General features: G+C 45.1%; 1 protein-coding gene across 1 annotated transcript in view; it reads left to right on the top strand.

The window, feature by feature from the left end:
- The window catches only part of DLG5 (discs large MAGUK scaffold protein 5), a 149,353-nt gene that overhangs the window by 112,216 nt on the left and 11,167 nt on the right, over nucleotides 1-25,970 (top strand). Inside the window, 8 exon segments of the mRNA XM_070751994.1 lie at nucleotides 8,575-8,737; nucleotides 10,423-10,556; nucleotides 12,787-12,951; nucleotides 16,471-16,654; nucleotides 17,929-18,077; nucleotides 21,614-21,784; nucleotides 22,687-22,883; nucleotides 25,278-25,421. Coding sequence (XP_070608095.1) covers nucleotides 8,575-8,737; nucleotides 10,423-10,556; nucleotides 12,787-12,951; nucleotides 16,471-16,654; nucleotides 17,929-18,077; nucleotides 21,614-21,784; nucleotides 22,687-22,883; nucleotides 25,278-25,421 — 1,307 coding nt within the window.

Here is a 25,970-nt window from a genome sequence, read left to right as displayed (position 1 = left end):
ACCATGCATTAAATTGTAAAGGCCTAGGGGGAAAGAGTATCTCAATTCCCCCATGCCTGGCGGTAGAGGTGGGTTTTAAGCAGCTTACGAAAGGCAAGGAGGGTGGGGGCAATTCTAATCTCTGGGGGGAGTGGGTTCCAGAGGGCCGGGGCCGCCACAGAGAAGACTCTTCCCCTGGGTCCCGCCAAGCGACATTGTTTAGTTGACGGGACCCAGAGAAGACCCACTCTGTGGGACCTAACTGGTCGCTGGGATTCGTGCGGCAGAAGGCGGTCTCGTAGATACCCTGGACCAGTGCCATGGAGGGCTTTATAGGTGATGACCAACACTTTGAATTGTGACCGGAAACTGATCGGCAACCAATGCAGACTGCGGAGTGTTGGTGTAACATGGGCATATTTGGGAAAGCCCATGATTGCTCTCGCAGCTGCATTCTGCAAGATCTGAAGTTTCCGAACACTTTTCAAAGGTAGCCCCATGTAGAGAGCGTTACAGTAGTCGAGCCTCGAGGTGATGAGGGCATGAGTGACTGTGAGCAGTGACTTCCGGTCCAAATAGGGTCGCAACTGGTGCACCAGGCGAACCTGAGCGAACTCCCCCCTCTTCCATTGCCTTCTTTGGGAAAGTTTATTTCAGTTTCCCAGCCTTTGACTTACGTAGCCCACCTTCTACCCATCCGCGGGTGGCATCTCTTACAACTAATATTAACCCATTCCAATTTAACTTTAGAATGCAGCAGGTTCAGCTACCTATAGCCACCTTCACATATCTTGTAGGGTGTGCGCATGTCCCTTTTATCGGGGTGGAGGCAGGGTGACTGAATGGAGCCGAGCATTTACTGGCCTATTGCCCTTCCTGATGCCTGTGTGGAGTTTGCAGTAGATATTTTCTCTTTGTGCCCTGATCGAGAAATATCGGTCTCAACCTTCCGAGTGGAAAGCGAGCCAGCGGATTTTCCCAGCCTCAATCCACTAATTGGCAAAAGGGCTTAATTTAATTATACAGTGGTACCTCTACTTAAGAACGCCTCTACTTAAGGACTCTTCTACATAAGAACTGGGTGTTCAAGATTTTTTGCCTTTTTTCAAGAACCATTTTCCACTTACAAACCCGAGCCTCCGAAACTGTAACCGGAAAAGGCAGGGAGAAGCCTCCGTGCAGCCTCTCTAGGAATCTCCCGGGAGGAAACAGAGCCAGAAAAGGCAGGGAGAAGCCTCTGTGGGGCCTTTCTAGGAATCTCCTGGGAGGAAACAGGGCCAGAAAAGGCAGGGAGAAGCCTCCGTGGGGCCTCTTTAGGAATCTCCCGGGAAGAAACAGGGCCAGAAAAGGCGGGGAGAAGCCTCTCTGGGGCCTCTCTAGGAATCTCCTGGGAGAAAATAGCAGGGAGAAACCTCCTTGAGGCCTCTCTAAGAATCTCCTGGGGGGAAACAGGGCCGGAAAAGGCGAGGAGAATATTGTGGCTGCATCCCCATGGTCACATGATCCAAATTCAGACCCTTGGCCACATGGGCTCATAATTACAATGACCACAGCGCCATTTTGCAACTTGCTGATGATCAAAGTCAATGGGGGAAGCCCAGTTCTTTTAACGACTGTGTTACTAATTTAACAACTGCAGTGATCCCCTTAATGACTATAGCAAAGCAAGGTCATAAAACAGGGCAAAGTTACTTCACAAAGGTATCGCGTAAAAACTACGATTTGGGCTTTGATTGTGATCGTAAGTCGTGCACTACATGTATAAACCAGTAAACCACCTCTAGCGCAGTGATGGCAAACCTATGGCATGGGTGCCACAGGTGGCACACGGAGCCATATCTGCCGGCATGGGCGCCGTTGACCTAGCTCAGCTCCAGCACGCATGTACGCAATGGCCAGCTGATTTTCAGCTCGCGCATAGGCTCTGGGAGGGCATTTTCGGCTTCCGAAGGGCCTCCAGGAGGATGTGGGAGGATGTTTTTTTGCCCTCCTCGGGCTCCCAGGAAGCCTCTGGAGCCTGGGGAGGGTAAAAAAATGCCTCCCAGGACCACCAGAAGTTGGGGAATGGGTTGTTTCTGGCCTCCAGAGGGCCTCCGGGAGGGAGGGCAGGGAGACAATTTTTCGCCCTCCCAGGCATTGAATTATGGGCGTGGGCACTTGTGCAGGTGCAATAATATATATGTCACATGGTTTTGCTGAATTTGAAAATTAAGGGAGACTAGGATAGATCTATTTAAATATGTCAAATGGTTAAATAAGGTTCAGGAGGGAAGTGTTTTTAATAGGAAAATGAACACAAGAACAAGGGGACACAATCTGAAGTTAGTTGGGGGAAAGATCAAAAGCAACGTGAGAAAATATTATTTTACTGAAAGAGTAGTAGATCCTTGGAACAAACTTCCAGCAGACGTGGTTGGTAAATCCACAGTCACTGAATTTAAACATGCCTGGGATAAAAATAGACCCATCCTAAGATAAAATACAAAAAATAGTATAAGGGCAGACTAGATGGACCATGGAGGTCTTTTTCTGCAGTCAGTGTTCTATGTTTCTATTTCGGCTTTATTTTGGCCTCATCAGCGCTAGCTGATACCCTCACTGGGACTTGAACTTGCAACCTTTGCCTTGTAAGGCAGAGAATTAACCTCTAGGCTACAGTATCCAATCCTTTCAGCTCTGTACAGGGAAGGGTTACATGTTTTTTGTGTCGAATATATATATATATATTTACAGTAGCACGAAGCTTAAAACTTCAGCCTGATGATGGTGAATGTGATTTCATATACATATACCCGTGAAAATCTATGAAAACAAATATATATATATATATATATTTGTTTTCGTAGATTTTCACGGGTATATGTATATAGATTGTTCTGAGTTCGGGTTTTGCCCCGTGTAATATTTTGAGTGTCTATGCGACGTTTCGGTGAAATCACATTCACCATCATCATACAGTGATCCCCCGGTTATTGCGTCCCCGACCATTGCGAACAGGCTAATTTGCGATTTTTGAACCCGGAAGTCAGAACACCATCTGCGCATGCGTGCCCTTTTTTTTCTATGGGCACGCATGCGTAGATGGCGCCGGGCAGATCAGCTGCTGGGCGGCTTCTCTAGGTCTTCCCCCTCTTGGCGGGCATCAGCGAGGAGTTTCCCCACCGCCCACGCAAACTCCTCGCTGCTGCTGCTTCGCTCGGGCCGCTTCTCAGCTGAGTACTCAGCTGGGAAGCGGCCCGAGCGAACGGCTTGTCCGCAGCCTGCCTGCCCGCGCGCCCGCGACTCGCGTGCCCTTCTCCCGCCCACGCCGTTCGCTCGGGCCGCTTCCCAGCTGAGTACTCAGCTGGGAAGCGGCCCGAGCGAACGGCTTGTCCGCAGCCTGCCTGCCCGCGCGCCCGCGGCTCGCGCGCCCTTCTCCCGCCCACGCCGTTCGCTCGGGCCACTTCCCAGCTGAGTACTCAGCTGGGAAGCGGCCCGAGCGAACGGCTTGTCCGCAGCCTGCCCACGCCGTTCGCTCCCCCTCTTGCTGGCGGGAGAGCGAGAAGCCCTCCCCAGCACCCGCTCGCCCGCCCTTCGCCGCTCGCCCGCCCTTCGCCCGGCCACCCGCCCTTCGCTCGCTGCTCGCCCGGCCACCCGGGTTCGTTTGGCTTGAGGGCTCAGTTGGGGAGGCGCGCGGGTGTTTTAAAACGTCGCCGCCGACATGGGGGGCTTGCTAGCACCCCCCCAAACCCGGGTTGGGGGTTCGGGGGGGTGCTAGCAAGCCCCCCATGTCGGCAGCGACGTTTTAAAACACCCGCGCGCCTTCCCAACTGAGCCCTCAAGCCAAGCGCAGAAGTTCGCCTTTGGCGCTTGGCTTGAGGGCTCAGTTGGGAAGGCGCGCGGGTGTTTTAAAACATCGCCGCCGACATGGGGGGCTCGCTAGCACCCCCCAAACCCGGGTTGGGGGTTCGGGGGGGTGCTAGCGAGCCCCCCATGTCGGCGGCGACGTTTTAAAACAGCCGCGCCGCCCCCAATCTTCGGCTCCTCGCTAGCGCTGCGGGAGTAAAAACACCATCTGCACATGCGCAGATGGTGTTTTTACTTCCGCAGCGCTACTTCGTGAAAACCCGCTCATTGCGGGGGGTCCTCTAACGGAACCCTCGCAATGATCGGGGGATCACTGTATATATATATATATATATAATTTTAATTAGCTGTACAATACTATATTAAAATTTAGATAAAAGAGATTTTATTATTCTTTGCATTGATGTAACCTAACTTTTTATAGTAAGATGGAGAGGAAGAATTTTTATTTAGATTTTTTAAGAATTGATAATGTTGTATAAAATTATAGAAAGTTTTAGACGAGGAGAGATAAGAGCCTCCATTGAGGGAATAATAAGAAAAGTTTATATATGATTGATTTTAAGCATCGTTGTGGTGTTTATAACTATATATTGTTTTACTTTATGGTGGAGAAAATAAAAAAAATAATACCGAATTATGGGTGTGGGCACTCGTGCAGGTACAATAGTATGTGTGCAAGTGCTTTTGGCACCCGAGGGAAAAAAAGTTTGCCGTCACTGCTCTAGTGCAGTGTTTCCCAACATTCGCTGGCTTCCCCAGCATTCGCTGGCTGGGGAATTCTGGGAGTTGAAGTCCAAATATCTTCAAGTTGCCAAGGTTGGGAAACACTGTTCTAGATGATAAACTTTAAAAAGAAGAGTTGTATACAAGACGCTTCCAACCTATCTTCTGGGAGTTGAAGTCCAGATACCTTCAAGTTGCCAAGGTTGAGAAACACTGGTCTAGTGGATGTAGACCGACACCAAGGGCCTATTTCCACACATCAACGTGTAGCATAGCTTTGGCTACTATCTCTTTCTCTAAGGCCTTTTTCTTCCTTTTTCTCCTTTCTTTTCTTCATCCCTCTCCACCTTTCAGATATTTGTTCCATAATAGGTCTTTTCTGAGAATTCCTGTGGCTCCCACGCCAAAGTTTTGTTCCCTCAGGAGTTTGAGGTTGGCTTGACATACAGGTTGTCCTTGAGAAGTTTATCCGTGTGCTATTTACATGTTTGGATAGAACACCTCCCCTCCCCTTCCCCCAAAGGAAGAGGAAAAACCCCACCCTGCATGGTAATTGCATCGCTACCATGCAAGGCGCCATTATGGATTAACGGCTGGAGTTGGCTTTGCAGCGGCTTCATTTCCATCGACTAACCCTGAGTTTTTACTCGCGTGGAAACATTAAACCAATTCAGCTTTCCGTTCTTCATCTCGTGATTTCACCCCCACGAACTTTGACGGTATTTCTATATTTCTATAGAAATAATACTCTAAAGCAGAGGTCCCCAACTCCAGGGCCACAGCCCACGGCTGGGCCGTGGCCTATTCGGAACTGCGCCACACAAGAAGAGATCTGATACACAGCTCGACCCACGTGATTGGAGGGCCGGTCTGCGTATATGACTCTGCTTGCAGCCGAGCTGTGTGCCTGCGTGCATGTCCATGCCGGATCACCCCTTCCGCAGACCGGTGGGTCGGTGGCGATTCGCCGTGGCCAGCTCGCCATGATCAATCCGCCATAGCCAACTTACTGCAGGATATAGGACAAGCGGTTGCAGGAGAAGAGTTACGCGACTAATACCAAAGAAACGATGGGATACAACCATTAAAGAAAGGACACGCAAGGAAGGATAAAATAAAATGCGAATGGCAGAAAAATTAAAATACAGTGTTCCCTCGATTTTCGCGGGGGATGCGTTCCGAGACCGCCCGCGAAAGTTGAATTTCCGCGAAGTAGAGATGCGGAAGTAAATGCACTATTTTTGGCTATGAACAGTATCACAAGCCATCCCGTAACACTTTAAACCCCTAAATTGCAATTTCACATTCCCTTAGCAACCATTTAGATTATTACTCACCATGACGTCATCGGGCAGGAAAAACCATGGTATAGGGGGAAAAACCACAAAGTATTTTTCAATTAATATTTTTGAAAAACCGTGGTATAGACTTTTCGCGAAGTTCGAACCCTCGAAAATCGAGGGAACACTGTATTTTTAAATTTTATTTTAAATAATTAAGTAGAATTGGGGGTTTTGTTCCCCTGAAATGCATTTTTATTAATGTGAAATAAAACAACTATGTTTCCAAAAGTATATACAGTAGAGTCTTAATTATCCGACATAAAGTGGTGGGCTGATAGAATATGCCGAAAATGTCGGATAATGCAGAGGATGTAAGACAGTGATGGCGAACCTCTGGCACGGGTGCCACAGGTGGTACGCAGAACCCTAACTGCTGGCACCGGAGCCGTTGCCCTAGCTCAGCTACAACGTGCATGTGTGTCAATTTTGGCTTCCAAAGAAGCTCTGGGAGGACGTTTTTGGCTTCCAGAGAGCCTCGGAGGGATGGGGAGGACGTTTTTACTCTCAGAAGTTGGGAAGCAGGCCATTTCCAGCCTCCAGAGGGCCTCCGGAGAGCAGGGGAAGCTGTTTTCAGCCTCCTGAGGGATTGAATTATGGGTGCGGGCACTCACGGATGTCCGATAGTGTCTGTGCATGCTTTTTTTGGCACCAAAGTAAAAAAAGCTTCACCATCACTGGTCTAAGAAAAGCCTTGAAATCACTACGTATCGAAGTTTTATTGCAGTAATGTTACAGTAACAACATTGTAATGTATAAACAGTTCAGTCCTGTCAAAATTTAAAGAAATCAGTGATCTTTTTCTGTTTGTCGGCCTGCTCTGCTTATTGCCTTCCCCGTCGCGGCTGCCATGTTTGGGGGCATGTCTGGGGGCCCCCCACAGAAATGCCTACAGCCACGCCCCCAAGCAGCTGTGACGTTGGATAATCCAAAATGTCAGATGACAGAAGGACGGATAATACAGACTGTACTGTATTCAATTAATTGAAGTTAAATACAGTGGTACCTCTACCTACGAACGCCTCTACTTACGAACTTTTTTAGATAAGAACCAGGTGTTCATGATTTTTTCGCCTTTTTTCTAGAACCATTTTCCATTTACAAACCCGAGCCTCTGAAACTGTAACCGGAAAAGGCAGGGAGAAGCCTCCGTGGGGCCTCTCTAGGAATCTCCTGGGAGGAAACAGGCTGGAAAAGGCACGGAGAAGCCTCTGTGCGGCCTCTCTAGGAATCTCCTGGGGGGAAACAGGGCCAGAAAAGGCAGGGAAAAACTTCTGTGGGGCCTCTCTAGGAATCTCCTGGGAGGAAACAGGGCTGGAAAAGGCGTGGAGAAGCCTCTGTGGGGCCTCTCTAGGAATCTCCTGGGAGGAAACAGAGCCAGAAAAGGCGTGGAGAAGCTTCTGTGGAGCCTCTCTAGGAATCTCCTCAGAGGAAACAGGGCTGGAAAAGGCGCGGAGAAGCCTCTGTGGGGCCTCTCTAGGAATCTCCTGAGAGGAAACAGGGCTGGAAAAGGCAGGGAGAGGCCTCCGTGGGGCCTCTCTAGGAATCTCCTGGGAGGAAACAGGGCCGGAAAAGGCGGGGAGAAGCCTCCGTGGGGCCTCTCTAGGAATCTCCTGGAAGGAAACAGGGCCTCCACCCTTCCCCAATCTCACGCCTTATTTGCTTTTACATTGATTCCTATGGGGAAAATTGCTTCTTCTTACAAATTTTTACACTTAAGAACCTGGTCACGGAACGAATTCAGTTCGTAAGTAGAGGCACCACTGTAAATTATATAAACATCTGTACGATAATCATTTCTGGGCAAGTGGGAAAAAAACAGACACGACTGAAGTTTACATAAGCCCAATTAAATAGAATTGTGAAATTGTCCTGCAGACTTGCTGGTCAATCCAGGAAGTTCTCCCATTTAGAAGTTGGCTGTGGTGAATTGGCCACGGCAAGTTGGCTGTCGTAAGTCGGCTGTGGCAAGTTGTCCCGTTCCCTGGCCCGGTTCCCCCCTGTCCCCCCCAACCCAGTTGGACCACCAAGCCGCAAAGTTTGGGGACCGCTGCTCTAAAGGCTCCAAGAATGGCTACACAGTAGTACCCCTAGATACGAGCATAATTCGTTCCATAAGGGAGCTTGTATCTCGAGGCAACTCGTATCTGGAACAAGTTGTTTTTCCCCTCCGAGATAACCAAAAGCAAGGATTCTTGCGCCACCTAGTGGACGCTCGGCTCGTATCCCGAATTTCAGCTCGGGAATAGAACAGAAATGTCTCTCCCCTCGTGGCTCGTATCTTGAAATACTCGCGTGTAGAGCAGCTCGTATCTAGAGGTACTACTGTACGTTGATGTAAGCTTTCCTCACCCTCCGAATAGCATATTATATATGCTTATTGACCTATATCGATAATATGGGCCAAGATACGTTTCTTTCTGACCTTTACCACCCTAACTCCATTTATAATTTCAGTTTGCCATTCCATGCCTTCCACATTAGCAGCAACCGCATCGATGCTATTCCGTTGAAGACCGTCTGATCCAGCTCCTGTCCCTTGCATGTCAAAGGAATGGCGACATTTTAAAGGGGCCACCATACCGCTTTTAAAGCATGCCCTTCGTGTGATGTATATATATATTTCTCCCCTGTCCTCCGAGGATCGCTCAAGCGGTGTCCCTGTGCTCTTTTTCTCCCAAAGACCCTACATGGAAGAACCGCGTCAGGTCAAAGTGCAGAAGGGGGCGGAACCCCTGGGGATCTCCATTGTGTGCGGGGAAAACGGCGGCATCTTCGTCTCGAAAGTAACCGCTGGCAGCATTGCCCATCAGGCCGGCCTTGAGTACGGCGACCAATTGTTAGAGGTAAAGCTACGAGTCGATCGTGACGGCGCTGTTTATCCAGGGCGTTCTCAACCTGCGACAGTTCATTTAGTGATCGCTCAGAGTTACAACATCACTGAAAATTATTATTATTATTATAATTATTATTATAATTATTATTATAATATTATTATAATATTATTTTATTATTATTATTATTATATTATATTATTATTATTATATTATATTATAATTATTATTATAATTATTATTATTATATTATTATTATTATATTATATTATATTATTATTTAATATTATTATTATTATTATTATTATTATTATTATTATTATTATTTATTGGATTTATATGCTGCCCCTTCTCTGAAGTTTCAGGGTGACTTATATAGCATATAAAAAAGACAATATACGTCAAAATCCAATTAATTATAATTTAAAGTTTCACCTAAATGGTAGGGAAAGCAAGTAGGATGCTTGGCTGCATAGCTAGAAGTATAACAAGCAGGAAGAGGGAGATTATGATCCCGCTATATGGACTGCTGGTGAGACCACATTTGGAATAATACTGTGTTCAGTTCTGGAGACCTCACCTACAAAAAGAGATTGACAAAATTGAACGGGTCCAAAGACGGGCTACAAGAATGGTGGAAGGTCTTAAGCATAAAACGTATCAGGAAAGACTTCATGAACTCAATCTGTATAGTCTGGAGGACAGAAGGAAAAGGGGGGACATGATCAAAACATTTAAATATGTTAAAGGGTTAAATAAGGTCCAGGAGGGAAGTGTTTTTAATAGGAAAGTGAACCCAAGAACAAGGGGACACAATCTGAAGTTAGTTGGGGGAAAGATCAAAAGCAACATAAGAAAATATTATTTGACTGAAAGAGTAGTAGATGCTTGGAGCAAACTTCCAGCAGACGTGGTAGATAAATCCACAGTAACTGAATTTAAACATGCCTGGGATAAACATATATCCATCCTAGGATAAAATACAGAAAATAGTATAAGGGCAGACTAGATGGACCATGAGGTCTTTTTCTGCCGTCAGACTTCTATGTTTCTATGTATCTTCATGCATATGTTCTGGGAGTGTGTCGAAGTTCAGAAATTTTGGAAGGAAGTGCAGAATGAAATAAATAAAATGTTAAATATTAAGTGGATAATTACAAAAGAAATAGCGATATTAGTTAAACAAAGAGAACTAAGAGATTTTAGAGAAATAAAAACTGCAGCACTGGAAAGCGCTCAAGCGGTAGTGGTATTGGGTTGGGAAAGAGTCCAAAAAATGGACATCACAGAACTGGTACCGGTACATGGTGGATCACATACATTTTGAAATCATGGAAATAAGATTAAACAATTTTGATGAAAACAAATTGGAGAAGCTGATGGTACGATGGAATAAGGTGAGAGGTTATATGTTGAGTAGAATTTGTGACGAAAAATGTGAAAAATAAAGTCCAATCACTCTTTGAATAGTAAACAAATACAAAATAGAGGTAAGGGAATAAAAGAACATAAACTAGTAAATATTTGAACCCCCTAATTGGTGGTGGTGGTGGTGGGTATTGTCAGTCGGGTGATGGGCACATGCACTGTTTTATGTTTGTTTTATGTTATATATCAATGTGCAAAACCAATAAAAATATTTTTTTTAAAAAAAGAATTTGAATGAATGTTTGTATGGTTCTCTTATCGTCTCCTAGTTTAATGGCATCAACCTGCGGAATGCCACGGAACAACAAGCTCGGCTGATCATTGGGCAGCAGTGCGACACCATAACTATTTTGGCACAGTACAACCCCCACATTTTCCAGCTGGGCACTCATTCACGGTCCAGGTAAGCTTAGACCTTTGCCATAATGGTCTGCATCGTGTGAAGGGTAGCTTGGAAACAGAGACCAAGACACTGTTCCCATGGAGCTCTAGTCTGTTTGCAGCTGGCTGGAGCGCAGATTTATTTTATTTTATTTTTTATTTTTTTAATTTAATTTAATTTAATTTTATAGTAGTGATTTCTGACAGTCTCAAAATGGGTGAGCAGTGAGGTCGGGCAGTAGGAAAAGCAAGTAGGATGCTTGGCTGCATAGCTAGAGGTATAACAAGCAGGAAGAGGGAGATTGTGATCCCTTTATATAGAGCGCTAGTGAGACCACATTTGGAATACTGTGTTCAGTTCTGGAGACCTCACCTACAAAAAGATATTGACAAAATTGAACGGGTCCAAAGACGGGCTACAAGAATGGTGGAAGGTTTTAAGCATAAAACCTATCAGGAAAGACTTCATGAACTCCATCTGTATAGTCTGGAGGACAGAAGGAAAAGGGGGGACATGATCGAAACATTTAAATATGTTAAAGGGTTAAATAAGGTCCAGGAGGGAAGTGTTTTTAATAGAAAAGTGAACACAAGAACAAGGGGACACAATCTGAAGTTTGTTGGGGGAAAGATTAAAAGCAACTTGAGAAAATATTATTTCACTGAAAGAGTGGTAGATCCTTGGAACAAACTTCCAGCAGACGTGGTTGGTAAATCCACAGTAACTGAATTTAAACATGCCTGGGATAAACATATATCTATTGTAAGATGAAATACAGGAAATAGTATAAGGGCAGAATAGATGGACTATGAGGCCTTTTTCTGCCATCAGTCTTCTATGTTTATTTTATTTTATTTTATTTATTTATTTTATTTATTTTTATTTTATTTTATTTATTTTATTTATTTTATTTATTTTATTTATTTTATTTATTTTATTTATTTTATTTATTTTATTTATTTATTTTATTTTATTTTATTTTATTTTATTTTATTTTATTTTATTTTATTTTATTTTATTTTATTTTATTTTATTTTATTTTATTTTATTTTATTTTATTTTATTTTATTTTAATGCCGCCCTTCTCCTTAGACTCAGGGCGGCTTACAACATGTTAGCAATAGCACTTTTTAAAACAGAGCCAGCCTATTGCCCCCACAATCCGGGTCCTCATTTGACCCACCTCGGAAGGATGGAAGGCTGAGTCAACCTTGAGCCGGTGATGAGATTTGAACCGCTGACCTACAGATCTACAGTCAGCTTCAGTGGCCTGCAGTACAGCACTTTACCTGCTGCGCCACCCCGGCTCATTTATATCAGAGGGTTGTTGTTAATGGTGAGTATTCTGGGCAGAGCGTGGTTACAAGTGGTGTGCTGTAACCAGGCTCTGGGTCCTATTCTTTTCCACCCGTTGCTTCTCCTACCTTCTGGCGCTGAGATCTCAAGGGTCATCACCTAGTCCCCAAAACTTGTACCGTTCTCAAACAGCGTCACATTTTATTTATTTTATTTATTTATTTATTGCATTTGTATGCCGCCCCTCTCCATGGACTCGGGGCGGCTAACAAACAGTGGTAAAAACAGCATGTGACAATCCAATACTAAAACAGTTAAAAAACCCTTGTTATAGAAACCAATCATACATACAAACATACCATGCATAAATCGTAGAAGCCTAGGGGGAAAGAATATCTCAGTTCCCCCATGCCTGATGACAGAGGTGGGTCTTAAGAACTTTACGAAAGGCAAGGAGGGTGGGGGCAGTTCTAATCTCTGGGGGGAGTTGGTTCCAGAGGGTCGGGGCCGCCACAGGGAAGGCTCTTCCCCTGGGTCCCGCCAAACGACATTGTTTAGTTGACAGGACCCGGAGAAGGCCCACTCTGTGGGACCTAACCGGTCGCAGGGATTCGTGCAGCAGAAGGCGTTCCCGGAGATAATCTGGCCCGGTGCCATGAAGGGCTTTATAGGTCATAACCAACACTTTGAATTGTGACCGGAAACTGATCGGCAACCAATGCAGACTGCAAAGTGTTGGTGTAACATGGGCATATTTAGGGAAGCCCATGACTGCTCTCGCAGCTGCATTCTGCACGATCTGAAGTTTCCGAACACTCTTCAAAGGTAGCCCCATGTAGAGAGCGTTACAGTAGTCGAGCCTCGAGGTGATGAGGGCGTGAGTGACTGTGAGCAGTGACTCCCGGTCCAAATAGGGCCGCATTTAATTGCTTTGAATTCACTTCTTCCCTTTAAGCTCCCGTCTGGAACCGGTGACTAGTCATTCCATTCCACAAGGCAGTGGAGCTCCAACTCCGGACAGCCATTCCATAATTGATACTGTGAGTGAACAAGATGAAGGGACCATGACTCCTCCGTCCAAGGAGACTACTCCTACCACGAGTCCCCGCAGTTCAGTTAGGTAAGCTTCTTCCCGGACCAAACTGCCATTAAAAACCCTTGAGGCAGGTACAGTGGTACCTCTACCTAAGAACGCCTCTACTTACAAACTTTTCGAGATAAGAACCGGGTGTTCAAGATTTTTTTCTTCTCAAGAACCATTTTCTACTTACAAACCCGAGCTTCCGAAACTGTAACCGGAAAAGGCAGGGAGAAGCTACCGTGGGGCCTCTCTAGAAATCTGGGAGGAAACAGGGCCGGAAAAGGCAGAGAGAAGCCTCAATCGTGCCTCTCTAGAAATCTCCTGGAAGGAAACAGGGCCAGAAAAGGCGGGGAGAAGCCTCCGTGGGGCCTCTCTAGGAATCTCCTGGGAGGAAACAGGGCCGGAAAAGGCGGGGAGAAGCCTCCGTGGGGCCTCTCTAGGAATCTCCTGGGAGGAAACAGGGCCGGAAAAGGCAGGGGAGAAGCCTCCGTGGGGCCTCTCTAGGAATCTCCTGGGAGGAAACAGGGCCGGAAAAGGCGAGGAGAAGCCTCCCTGGGGCCTCTCTAGAAATCTCCTGGGAGGAAATAGGGCCAGAAAAGGCAGGGGAGAAGCCTCCGTGGGGCCTCTCTAGGAATCTCCTGGGAGGAAACAGGGCCAGAAAAGGCGAGGAGAAGCCTCCATGGGGCCTCTCTAGAAATCTCCTGGGAGGAAATAGGGCCGGAAAAGGCAGGAGAGAAGCCTCCGTGGGGCCTCTCTAGGAATCTCCTGGGAGGAAACAGGGCCAGAAAAGGCGAGGAGAAGCCTCCATGGGGCCTCTCTAGAAATCTCCTGGGAGGAAATAGGGCCGGAAAAGGCAGGGGAGAAGCCTCCGTGGGGCCTCTCTAGGAATCTCCTGGGAGGAAACAGGGCCAGAAAAGGCGAGAAGCCTCCATGGGGCCTCTCTAGAAATCTCCTGGGAGGAAACAGGGCCGGAAAAGGCAGGGGAGAAGCCTCTGTGGGGCCTCTCTAGGAATCTCCTGGGAGGAAACAGGGCCAGAAAAGGCGAGGAGAAGCCTCCATGGGGCCTCTCTAGAAATCTCCTGGGAGGAAATAGGGCCAGAAAAGGCAGAGAGAAGCCTCCGTGGGGCCCCTAGGAATCTCCTGGGAGGAAACAGGGCCGGAAGAGGTGGGGAGAAGCCTCCGTGGGGCCTCTCTAGGAATCTCCGTGGGGCCTTTCCAGGAATCTCCACCCTCCCTGTTGTTTCTCCAATGTCAGGCATTATTTGCTTTTACATCGATTCCTATGGGAAAAAATTGCTTCTTCTTACAAAAGTTTCTACTTAAGAACCTGGTCATGGAACGAATTAAGTTTGTAAGTAGAGGTACCACTGTATTATCTCCACGCTAGTGGAGACAGCATCTATATATGGGTTACTCCATCTATTATCCAATCAGGACTGAGTCTGCAAAGTAGATGACCCCCCCCCCTCACCATGTGACTTCCCCTCTTTAGACTCAGTCCATCCCTGGACATAGATGTGGTCCATGTATTGGTTGCTGTTTGTTTCTTGACTTAAAGAAACACTTCCTTTTTCTTTTTATTGTTCTTTCTCTTCTAATTGACTTTCCTCACTGAGGAAAGTGACTTATGGTCATTTTTCACACTTACGAGCATCCTTATGCCCACCTGATCAAAATTCAGACCCTTGGCAAGCAATTCATATTTATGACGGTCACAGCCTCCAGGGGTCATGGGATCCCCTTTTGTGACCTACTGACGAGCAAAGTGAATGGGAGAAGTTGGATTCACTTAACAACCCTGCTCCTGACTTAAAAACTGTAGTGATCCACTTAGCAGTGGTGGCAAGAAAAGTCGTAAGGTGGGGCAAAATTCACTTAACAAATGTTTCACTTAACAGAAATTGTGGGCTCTATTGTAGTCATAGGTTGTACTCATATTACCTTTCAATTTCCTAAAATAAGATCTGTCTGATCTCTTTCTGTCTCTTTCTCTCTCCCATTACATCTCCATAGCTATCTACACAGAGTCTGTCCGTCAGTTGTCTATCATCTATCTGTCTGTCTGTCTATACATACATACATCCGTCTGTCTATCATCTATCTTTCTTATTTCTGTCTGTCTGTCTAACGTCCTGTCTATCTGTCCATCCATCCATCCGTCTGTCTCTATCATCTATCTGTCTCTTATCCATCTATCCATCCACCCACCCACCCACCCACCCACCTCTGTCTGTCTGTCTGTCTGTCTGTCTGTCTGTCTGTCTGTCTGTCTGTCTGTCTGTCTGTCTATCTATCTATCTATCTATCTATCTATCTATCTATCATCTATCTATCTAGAAAACATGTATTTCTTGTCTGTCATGTGCCTTTCTATCTATCTGCCCATCCATCCATCCATCCATCCATGCATCCATCCATCCATCTGTTGTGATTCAGTCTGAGGCTCCTCAGGGAACGGCTGGAACTCTGCTGGCTCCATGCTCAGAGGGGGAGGACGAGGAACAGGAGGAGGAGGAGGACCAGGCAGACGGGGAAGAGGAATGTCAGGACGAGGAGGAGGGGGGACAGCCTGAGACCCCCGGGGGGGAGCTCTCCCCAGCGAGTAGCCTGGAGTCCTTAGATGAGAACGCACAAGCCATCATATATATGAGGCAGAGAAGGGCAGCACAAAGAAGGGGACAATTAGCCAGGTATTTCCATCCCTAATAGGCAACAGCTGGGTTTGGGTGTGGTTCTCCTCAGAAAGGTTGAAAAGGCAGGCCCGCCCTTCCTGTATTGTGGAGAGTTATCTTTTGGGAGTCCTGTGACCTTGCTTCGATCCTTGGCGTCTCTGATTCTGGCTTGTGGCCTCGAAGGCTGAAAACTTGGGGGAGGCGTGGGTTTTATTATCTACAGTGGTGTGTGTGCCAGCAAGAAGCCTGTTGTATTGTCTGGCCGTCGTGACTCTTCTGTGAAGCTTCATAGCATTCCAGTGTGTAAGAACAGTTTTTGTTTTCTGTGTTTGTTTTCAAAGATATAAAATGACTTTGCTTTTTACCAGCGTGTCTGGCTACTCTTTTTAGTTGGTGTTGACGTCTGGGGGAACCCAGACAGAACACCATCCATCCATCCATCCATCCAAATCGTCTGTCTGTCTGTCTGTCTATCTATCTAGAAAACATGTCTGTCTTGTCTATCAACTGCCTTTCTATCTAACTGTCCATCCATCCATCCATCCATATGTATCATAGCACTCTCTTGCTCTCCAACCCGACCCATTATCTCTCTCTCTCTGAATGCTATGATAGATATACTGTAGGTGTTGAATTTTTTTAAAAATAAAAAATAATACATTTTTAAAAAATATTCTGGGCAAGGGACAAGGGCAAGAGAAGGAGCTGAGTTTCCCCATGGATCCTGACCCCTCAAACCTGAGTCCCTTCCTGTCCTGAGGCTGACAAGCCCAACTGCTGGAACGCCCTTCTATCTTTGTCCTTCTCCTCCCAGGAAGGGTTAGAGGAGCCCTGGAGGATTCGCTTGACCAATAGGCCTTCTCTCTTCTTCGTCTCTTGTTCAAAGGAGTTCTGTTGACACCATTAAAAGGACACCTGAGCCGAGAACGGTTAACGTCAAGAAATTCCAAGCGGAGCTCGGAATCCAGATTGGTGGTGGGAACATGCATGGAATATTTGTCTTTGACCTGGAAGATGAAAGTCCAGCGAAAGGATCTGATGGTCTAATGCCAGGAGATCTAATACTGGAGGTAACACTGTCGATATTTGTTGTGGTTAGCTCTGGCCCAGCTCTTGCCCCAAGGAATGTGCAGGTGGAGGTGGGGGAGACATCCCCATGGGGCAGGCCTGTTTTGCTCCCAGTGGAATCTGCCGACGAAGCCTCCTCTGACCAAGGAGGCCAGAGTGACAGGGAGGAGGGGAGTTTGGCAGACAGCCCAGGAAGAGATCAGTCATCTGTATCATTTGGAATACTGTGTTCAGTTCTGGAGACCTCACCTACAAAAAGATATTGACAAAATTGAACGGGTCCAAAGACGGGCTACAAGAATGGTGGAAGGTCTTAAGCATCAAACGTATCAGGAAAGACTTCATGAACTCAATCTGTAGAGTCTGGAGGACAGAAGGAAAAGGGGGGACATGATCGAAACATTTAAATATGTTAAAGGGTTAAATAAGGTTCAGGAGGGAAGTGTTTTTAATAGGAAAGTGAACACAAGAACAAGGGGGCACAATCTGAGGTTTGTTGGGGGAAACATCAAAAGCAACATGAGAAAATATTATTTTACTGAAAGAGTAGTAGATCCTTGGAACAAACTTCCAGCAGATGTGGTTGATAAATCCACAGTAACTGAATTTAAACATGCCTGGGATAAACATATATCCATTGTAAGATAAAATACAGGAAATAGTATAAGGGCAGACTAGATGGACCATGAGGTCTTTTTCTGCCGTGTCCTCGTACAGGGGCGGCATACAAATCTAATAAATTATTATTATTATTATTATTATTATTATTATTATTATTATTATTATTATTATTATTATTTAAATAATGTGACTTTTTTAGTTGGTTAACTGAAAAAGAGTCCAAGCACCTATTTGAAAACTTACCTTGGTCGGTAAGCCACTCCCACCCAGTCACATTTAAGCCACCCCTGGTCACATGATTCTCAAGCCACTCCCAACCTGGTCTCATGGTGGCAAGCCATTCCTACCCAGTCACATGATCACAAAGCCACACCCACAAAACAAGCCACACCCACGGTGCTGCAGTAAAAATTTTGGCAGCCCATCCCTGCAACCAGACCAAAATTTATTAACACTGAAGCGTTTTATTATTTCATCCAAGCAACTTCTTCAGTCAGAATAAAAATTTGGGTAGGCAGAAAGTTTGCCATTAAACCTTTTGAGATATTTTTTGGGCTGGATGATTCATTTATTACTTTTGAACTTTTTTTCCTGGGTTTTGAAGGCCTTCCGGAACAACAAACACGTGGTTATTGTTTTATTTTCTTTTTTACAGTACGGGTCTGTTGACATGAGAAACAGAACAGCGGAAGAGGCGTACCTGGAAATGCTCAAACCAGTTGACACTATCAGAATAAAAGCTCAGTACAGAATTGAAGAATTCAACAGGCTGAAAGATTTACCTGGAGATGGTTTTTATGTCAGGTACTTTTTTTTTTTTATAATAAATTTTTATTGGTTTTTTATAATAGTTTACTTAAAACAGACATATAACAGTGCACAGTGCATGTGCCCATCACCTAACAACAACACCCCCCCCATCACCCCCACCACCCATACAAGAGGATTCAAATTTTTTTAATTGTTTATCTATTATTCCTTGGCTCTATCTTGTTCTAGTATTACTAAAAGAGTGATTGCAATTTATTTTTCATATTTACATCACAGATTCTACTTAACATATAGTCCTTTACCTTGTTCCATCGCACCATCAGCTTCTCCAATTTATTCTTATCAAAATTATTTAATCTTATTTCCATAATTTCAAAATGTATGTGATCCACCATATACCAGTACCAATTTTGTAATGTCCATTTTGTAGAATCTTTCCATCCTAATACCATCACCGCTTTAGCACTTTCCAGTGCTGCGGTTTTAATTTCCTTAAATTCTCCTAATTCTCTATATTTAATTAAAATTGCTATTTCTTTTGTAATAATCCAGTTAATGTTTAACATTTTATTAATTTCATTCTGGATTACATTCCAGAATTTCTGAATTTCTGCACACTCCCAGATCATATGCATAAAAATTCCTTTTTTCTGGCATCCGTGCCAACATATGCCCTTCTCTTTCCCCTGGAAGTGTGCAATTTGTGCAGGTGTATAGTACCATTTATGTAAGATTTTTCTTCTCATCTCTCTAACTCTCGTATTTTTTATCTTGTATATATTTTCTATTATTTATTTCATTTCTCTTTCATCTATTTGTAAATCATCCTGCCAACATCTTGTTAAACTTTTTGTTACTTTATGTCAGGTACTTAAAAATCTTATACAGTGATACCTTGTCTTACAAACGCCTCATCATACAAACTTTTCGAGATACAAACCCGGGGTTTAAGATGTTTTTGCCTCTTCTTACAAACTATTTTCATCTTACAAACCCACCGCCGCCGCTGGGATGCCCCGCCTCCGGACTTCCGTTGCCAGCTGGCGCTTCGCTGGCAACGGAAGTCCGGAGGTGGGGTTTCCCAGCAAGGGGAGCCTCAGTGAAATCGCAGCATCGCAAAAACGCAGAGGTCCAGAGGTGGGGTTCCGAGGACTTCGGTGTTTTTGTGATGCTGCGATTTCACTGATGCTCCCTAAACCCCACCTCCGGATTTCCGTTGCCAATGAAGTGCTCGTTTTTGCGATGCTGGGATTCCCCTGCTGGGATTCCCCTGCAGCATCGCAAAAACACAGAAGTCCAGAGGTGGGGTTTCCCATGGAGGGGAGTCTCAGGGGAATCCCAGCAGCACAAAAACGGGCGCTTCGGCTGGCAATAGGGGTGAATTTTGGGCCTGCACGCATTAATCTCTTTCCCATTGATTCCTATGGGAAACATTGTTTTGTCTTACACACTTTTCACCTTAAGAACCTCGTCCCGGAACCAATTAAGTTTGTAAGACAAGGTATCACTGAATAGTATTTTCATCAAGTGTTATGGACTGGTTACAGACACAAGCCTTTCTTCCTGGTTTAGTGCAAAACACCAAATTGCTACCACACCTTTTTTTTTTTTTTAAAAAAAAGAATTTTAATTAAGAATTTGGTGATTGATATTTTATTGTGTTCCACTGAAGTTTTAAAGAAAATATTGGACAACCATTTGTCTGAAATACTATAGGCAAGTGATGGTGAACCTATGGCATGGGTGCCACAAGCGGCACGCAGAGCCATATCTGCTGGCACGCAAGCCATTGCCTTAGCTCAACTCCAATGTGTGCCGGCCAGCTAATTTTTGGCTCACACAGAGGCTGTGGGAGGGTGTTTTTGGTTTCCAGAGAGCCTCAAGGAGGACGGGAGAGGGCGTTTTTACCCTTCCCCAGCTCCAAGGAAGCCTTTGGAGCCTGGGAAGAGCAAAACATGAGCCTTCTGGGCTCACCAGAAGTTTGGGAATAGGCCATTTCTGCCTTCCAGAGGGTCTCTGGAGGTGGGGGAAGCTGTTTTTGCCCTCCTTGGGCATTGAATTATGGCTGTGGGCACTCTTTTGGCACCCAAGGAAAAAAAGGTTCACCATCACTGCTGGAGGCTTTCCTGCCTAGGCAGGAGGTTGGACTACAAAACCTCCCAAGTTTCCTTCCAGCTATTCTATCCTATTCCATTCCATTCCATTCCATCCCTAACCCTATTCAATTCAATTCAATTCATTAGATTTGTATGCCACCCCTCTCCGTAGACTCGGGGCGGCTCACAACAGTAATAACACAATATACGACAAATCTAATAATTAAAAGTCATTAAAAAACCCTTATTAAAAGAAAACATACACCCAAACATACCATTCATAAACTGTATAGGCCCGGGGGAGAAGTCTCAGTTCCCCCATGTCTGGCGGCTGAGGTGGGTTTTAAGAAGTTTACGAAAGGCAAGGAGGGTGGGGGCAGTTCTAATCTCCGGGGGGAGCTGGTTCCAGAGGGTCGGGGCCGCCACAGAGAAGGCTCTTCCCCGGGTCCCGCCAGACATTGTTTAGTCGACGGGACCTGGAGAAGGCCAACTCTGTGGGACCTAACCGGTCACGGGGATTCGTGTGGCAGAAGGCGGTCTCGGAGATATTATTATACTATCCCACTCTACTCTACTCTACTCATTCTGTTCAAGTTCTCTTCTATTCTATTCTATGAGCCACCCCGAGTCTTCGGAGAGGGGTGGCATACAAATCTAATAAATTGAATTGAATTGAATTGTATTCTATTCTATTCCATTCCATTCCATCCCATCCCTATCCCACTCTACTCTACTCATTCTATTCCATCTGTAAAAATTATCATGTGCCATTTAGCGTGGAACTCATTACCGGACTCCATAGTGTCATCCCCAAACCCTCAACACTTTACCTTAGATTATCCACAGTTGACCTATCCAGATTCCTAAGAGGTCAGTAAGGAGCGAGTACAAGTGCACTAGAGTGCCTTCCATCCCCTGTCCTATTGCTCTCCTATATCTCCTATACCTTTCCTCTATTCCTATATCTCTTCTTCTATTCTTTCATTGATATGTTCTATTCCTATACTGTATCTTCTTTTCTATTCTTTCATAGATATATTTTACTATGAGTATCTCCTCGATAACCTTCATCATGTATTTTACTATGTGTGTGTATATATATATATATATACTCACTAAAACCCTCATTGTGTATTGGGCAAAATAAACAAACAAACAAACAAACAAACAAATAAATAAGGAATTGAACATGAGCAGATTAAAATACTGTGGGATTTACAAATGCAAACCAAGAAAGCCTTGGGTCACAATGTACCAAATTTAACTATGATATTTCCCCCACCTACCTCCTCGAGTGGCCCAGCGTAAATCTTTGTCTAAATCACACACTTAGGTATGTTAAAGGTCAATGTCATTTCTCCAAGTTGGCAGAGATGGCTATAGGAGGTTTTTTAGTTTTTGTCCTGCAACATCTGGAACAGTCTAAAAAAAAAAAAGATACATAGTCATCTGTCTCTCTGTCTCTCCTTGCAGGGCGCTCTATGACCGGCTAGCAGAAGTTGAACAGGACTTGAGTTTCAAAAAAGACGACATTTTGTACGTCGATGATACTCTGCCCCAAGGGAACTTCGGCTGTTGGATGGCGTGGCAGCTGGATGAAAATGCTCAGAAGCTGGAAAGAGGACAGATCCCCAGCAAATACATGTAATTCCACCCTAGAGATTTCCATGGGGTTTGGGGCGTTGCTCAAATCAAGCTACAGTAGAGTCACAATTATCCGACATAAACGGGCGAGATGATACTTGGATAGCTGAAAATGTTGGATAACATTTACATTTACGTTTAGCTCCAAAGGGAAATAATTCCTTTTCCCTGGCTGTTTAAAACCTGCTTTTCGTTATGTGCGCCTACATCAATAAAGAGTTTGATTTATTTCTGAAATAAAGGATTTTTGAGTCGGGGGTGTCGCTCCGAAAGCCGTGCACAGAACAGAACAGTCTGCATTGGTTGCCGATCAGTTTCCGGTCACAATTCAAAGTGTTGGTTATGACCTATAAAGCCCTTCATGGCACCGGACCAGAATATCTCCGGGACCGCCTTCTGCCGCACGAATCCCAGCGACCAGTTAGGTCCCACAGAGTTGGCCTTCTCTGGGTCCCGTCAACTAAACAATGTCGTTTGGCGGGACCCAGGGGAAGAGCCTTCTCTGTGGCGGACCCGACCCTTTGGAACCATCCCCCCAGATATCAGAGTTGCCCCCACCCTCCTAGCCTTTCGTAAGCTCCTTAAAACCCACCTCTGTCATCAAGCTTGGGGGAATTGATACTTTCCCTCCCCCTAGGCTTATAAAATTTATGCATGGTATGCTAGTATGTGTGATTGGTTTCTAAATTGGGGTTTTTTAAATTAACTTAAATATTAGATTTGTTTACATTGTATTATTATTGCTGTGAGCCGCCCCGAGTCTGCGGAGAGGGGCGGCATACAAATCTGATTAATTAATAAATAATAAATAAATAAATAAACCGGTTCTGTTTTCTTTTCCATTTTTCTGTCCCAATCCTTCCACCTCTTCCGGCCTGACTCTCCAAACCGTCCCTTCGTAGAATGGAGCAGGAATTCCACAGGAGACACAGCATGTCCGAAGCCAAGGACGACAACAGCTCCTCCAAGGCATCCTCAGCTGCGGCCCGCCGATCCTTCTTCAGGAGGAAACACAAACATAAGCGCAGCGGTTCCAAAGACGGCAAAGATTTGCTGGCCCTCGACACCATCAGCACGGACTCCATTCCTTTCTTGGACGGCAAGTGGCGACCGCATTCAATTAATGTGGTCGGGCAGTAGGAAAAGCAAGTAGGATGCTTGGCTGCATAGCTAGAGGTATAACAAGCAGGAAGAGGGAGATTGTGATCCCCTTATGTAGAGCGCTGGTGAGACCACATTTGGAATAGTGTGTTCAGTTCTGGAGACCTCACCTACAAAAAGATATTGACAAAATTGAAGGGGTCCAAAGACGGGCTACAAAAATGGTGGGAGGTCTTAAGCATAAAACGTATCAGGAAAGACTTCATGGACTCAATCTGTATAGTCTGGAGGACAGAAGGAAAAGGGGGGACATGATCGAAACATTTAAATATGTTAAAAGGTTAAATAAGGTCCAGGAGGGAAGTGTTTTTAATAGGAAAGTGAACCCAAGAACAAGGGGACACAATCTGAAGTTAGTTGGGGGAAAGATCAAAAGCAACGTGAGAAAATATTATTTCACTGGAAGAGTAGTAGATCCTTGGAACAAACTTCCAGCAGACGTGGTTGGTAAATCCACAGTAACTGAATTTAAACATGCCTGGGATAAACATCTAACCATCCTAAGATAAAATACAGGAAATAGTATAAGGGCAGACGAGATGGACCATGAGGTCTTTTTCTGCTGTCAGTCTTCTATGTTTCTAAATTTTTTCCTCTACTGATTCTGTGGGCGTGGCTTGGTGGACGTGGCAGGGGTAGGATACTGCAAAATCTCCATTCCTTCCCCACTCGCTTCCGAGTCTTTCTAGGAGCATAGACCTTCCCCAACCCTCCTGGAGGCCCATTTCCCAAGTTCACATTTCAGACCTCTGGGGGTGTTATGCCGGGCTTCACGTTACGAGCCCCAATTGAGTCCGAAGTGTAAATTCAAACACACACACTGTTGTAAAGTAAACAAAGTGTCGGATTATCAAAAGAAAAATATTGTACACACGCACTTTAATCAAGCAAAGTGCTCTCCCACAAACCACAAGCCTGGAACGCTATGAAAAGCAAAAACAAAAGCAGAGCAGATAAAAGGCAGCTGTGAAGATGTCACAGCCATCCCCCTTCAAGAGTTCTCAAGCTGTACTTAACTGTGAAATATTCAAAAAAGTCCTGGTAAATCCTGAAGCAGTCCAAAATCAAACAGCACTTGTCTCTCACCAAACGGATAATCTCCCACACCGAGAGGCAGCGAAGCTGGCAATTTATCAGCAGCCCCATTAGCTTCATTGCCCCAGCCACAGGTGTTCTCCCTTATCTTCTATAATACTTGCGCAGTTGTTCCCTTCTCGTCATAAACCTGCACCTGCGAGCATCTATGAATCCCTCTTCCTCTGAATCTAATAATGACTCACTAGTCATTAGTTAATGGGCTGCCTGTAACTACCTCAACTTAGAAACAGAAGTCTGACGGCAGAAAAAGACCTCATGGTCCATCTAGTCTGCCCTTATACTATTTTCTGTATTTTATCTTAGGATGGATCATGTGGCTTTTGATCTTTCCCCCAACTAACTTCAGATTGTGTCCCCTTGTTCTTGTGTTCACTTTCCTATTAAAAACACTTCCCTCCTGGACCTTATTTAACCCTTTAATATATTTAAATGTTTCGATCATGTCCCCCCTTTTCCTTCTGTCCTCCAGACTATACAGATTGAGTTCATTAAGTCTTTCCTGATACGTTTTATGCTTAAGACCTTCCACCATTCTTGTAGCCCGTCTTTGGACCCGTTCAATTTTGTCAATATCTTTTTGTAGGTGAGGTCTCCAGAACTGAACACAGTATTCCAAATGTGGTCTCACCAGCATTCTATATAGCGGGATCATAATCTCCCTCCTCCTGCTTGTTATACCTCTAGCTATGCAGCCAAGCATCCTACTTGCTTTCCCTACCGCCTGACTGCACTGTTCACCCATTTTGAGACTGTCAGAAATCACTACCCCTAAATCCTTCTCTTCTGAAGTTTTTTGATAACACAGAACTGCCAATGCAATACTCAGATTGAGGATTCCTTTTCCCCAAGTGCATTATTTTACATTTGGAAACATTAAACTGCAGTTTCCATTGCTTTGACCATTTATCTAGTAAAGCTAAATCATTTGCCATATTACAGACAACTTCACTCCCAGAATCTTCCCTTGACCCAGACTCCTCACTGTCCGAAGCTGTTGGCAGCAAAACCGGTCTCTGATAACGTGAGGATTCTCCCAAACCAACACCCACAGTCCTCGGAACAGGAACTGGCCCAGAGCCAACCACAACAGGGTGTGGGGTGGGGAAGGCTGTTTTCGTTCTCCCCAGGCTCTGTGTTTTTCACTCTTCCCAGGCTTTACCCCAGGCGCCATCAAATAATTGTACAATTGTTTAGTTCGGCTGTTGAATTTTTGTGTCTCCTTTTTTTGTTGCAGATGCCGTAAGCCTGGCATATCAACGGGTCCAAAAGGTTGACTGCACATCCCCTAGACCGGTGCTTATCCTTGGGCCGTTACCCGATGCTGTGAAAGATATGTTGGTCAAGGAATCCCCAGGGAAATTTTGCAGGTGTCCTCTTGGTAAGTCCATTGCATGGAAGGGTTTCCTAAGAAATAGGAGGGAGGAGAAGAGCAGGTAGAGATAAGGGCCAGAGTTAAATGCTTTTCCGAAGGTTTAGTGCCAGCACTGAAGGGTTTAACCAGATGTATATTTAAAAATGTTTCGAGTATATCATGGGCTTTGGAATTGTCCAGTTAACTTCAAGAGGGGTCTGCTTGAAGTTCACAATCAACAGATCCACCATTGAATAAATTAAGATAATGACAGGTCTTACATACTTTCTCACTTTAGAGTCGTAGCATTCTCTCTTCTTTGCCCCATTATATACAGTGGTACCTCTACCTAAGAAGGCCTCTACTTATGAACTTTTCTAGATAAGAAACGGGTGTTCAAGATTTTTTTCGCCTCTTCTCAAGAACCATTTTCCACTTACAAACCCAAGTCTCTGAAACTGTAACCGGAAAAGGCGGGGAGAAGCCTCCGTGGGGCCTCTCTAGGAATCTCCTGGGAGGAAACAGGGCCAAAAAAGGTGGGGAGAAGCCTCTGTGGGGTCTCTAGGAATCTCCTGG

This window comes from Erythrolamprus reginae, chromosome 5, assembly GCF_031021105.1.
Source record: "Erythrolamprus reginae isolate rEryReg1 chromosome 5, rEryReg1.hap1, whole genome shotgun sequence".
In the NCBI taxonomy this organism is placed as follows: Eukaryota; Metazoa; Chordata; class Lepidosauria; order Squamata; family Dipsadidae; genus Erythrolamprus; species Erythrolamprus reginae.
Note: the sequence above shows the minus strand (reverse complement) of the source record. Positions and strands in the feature narration are given on the sequence as shown.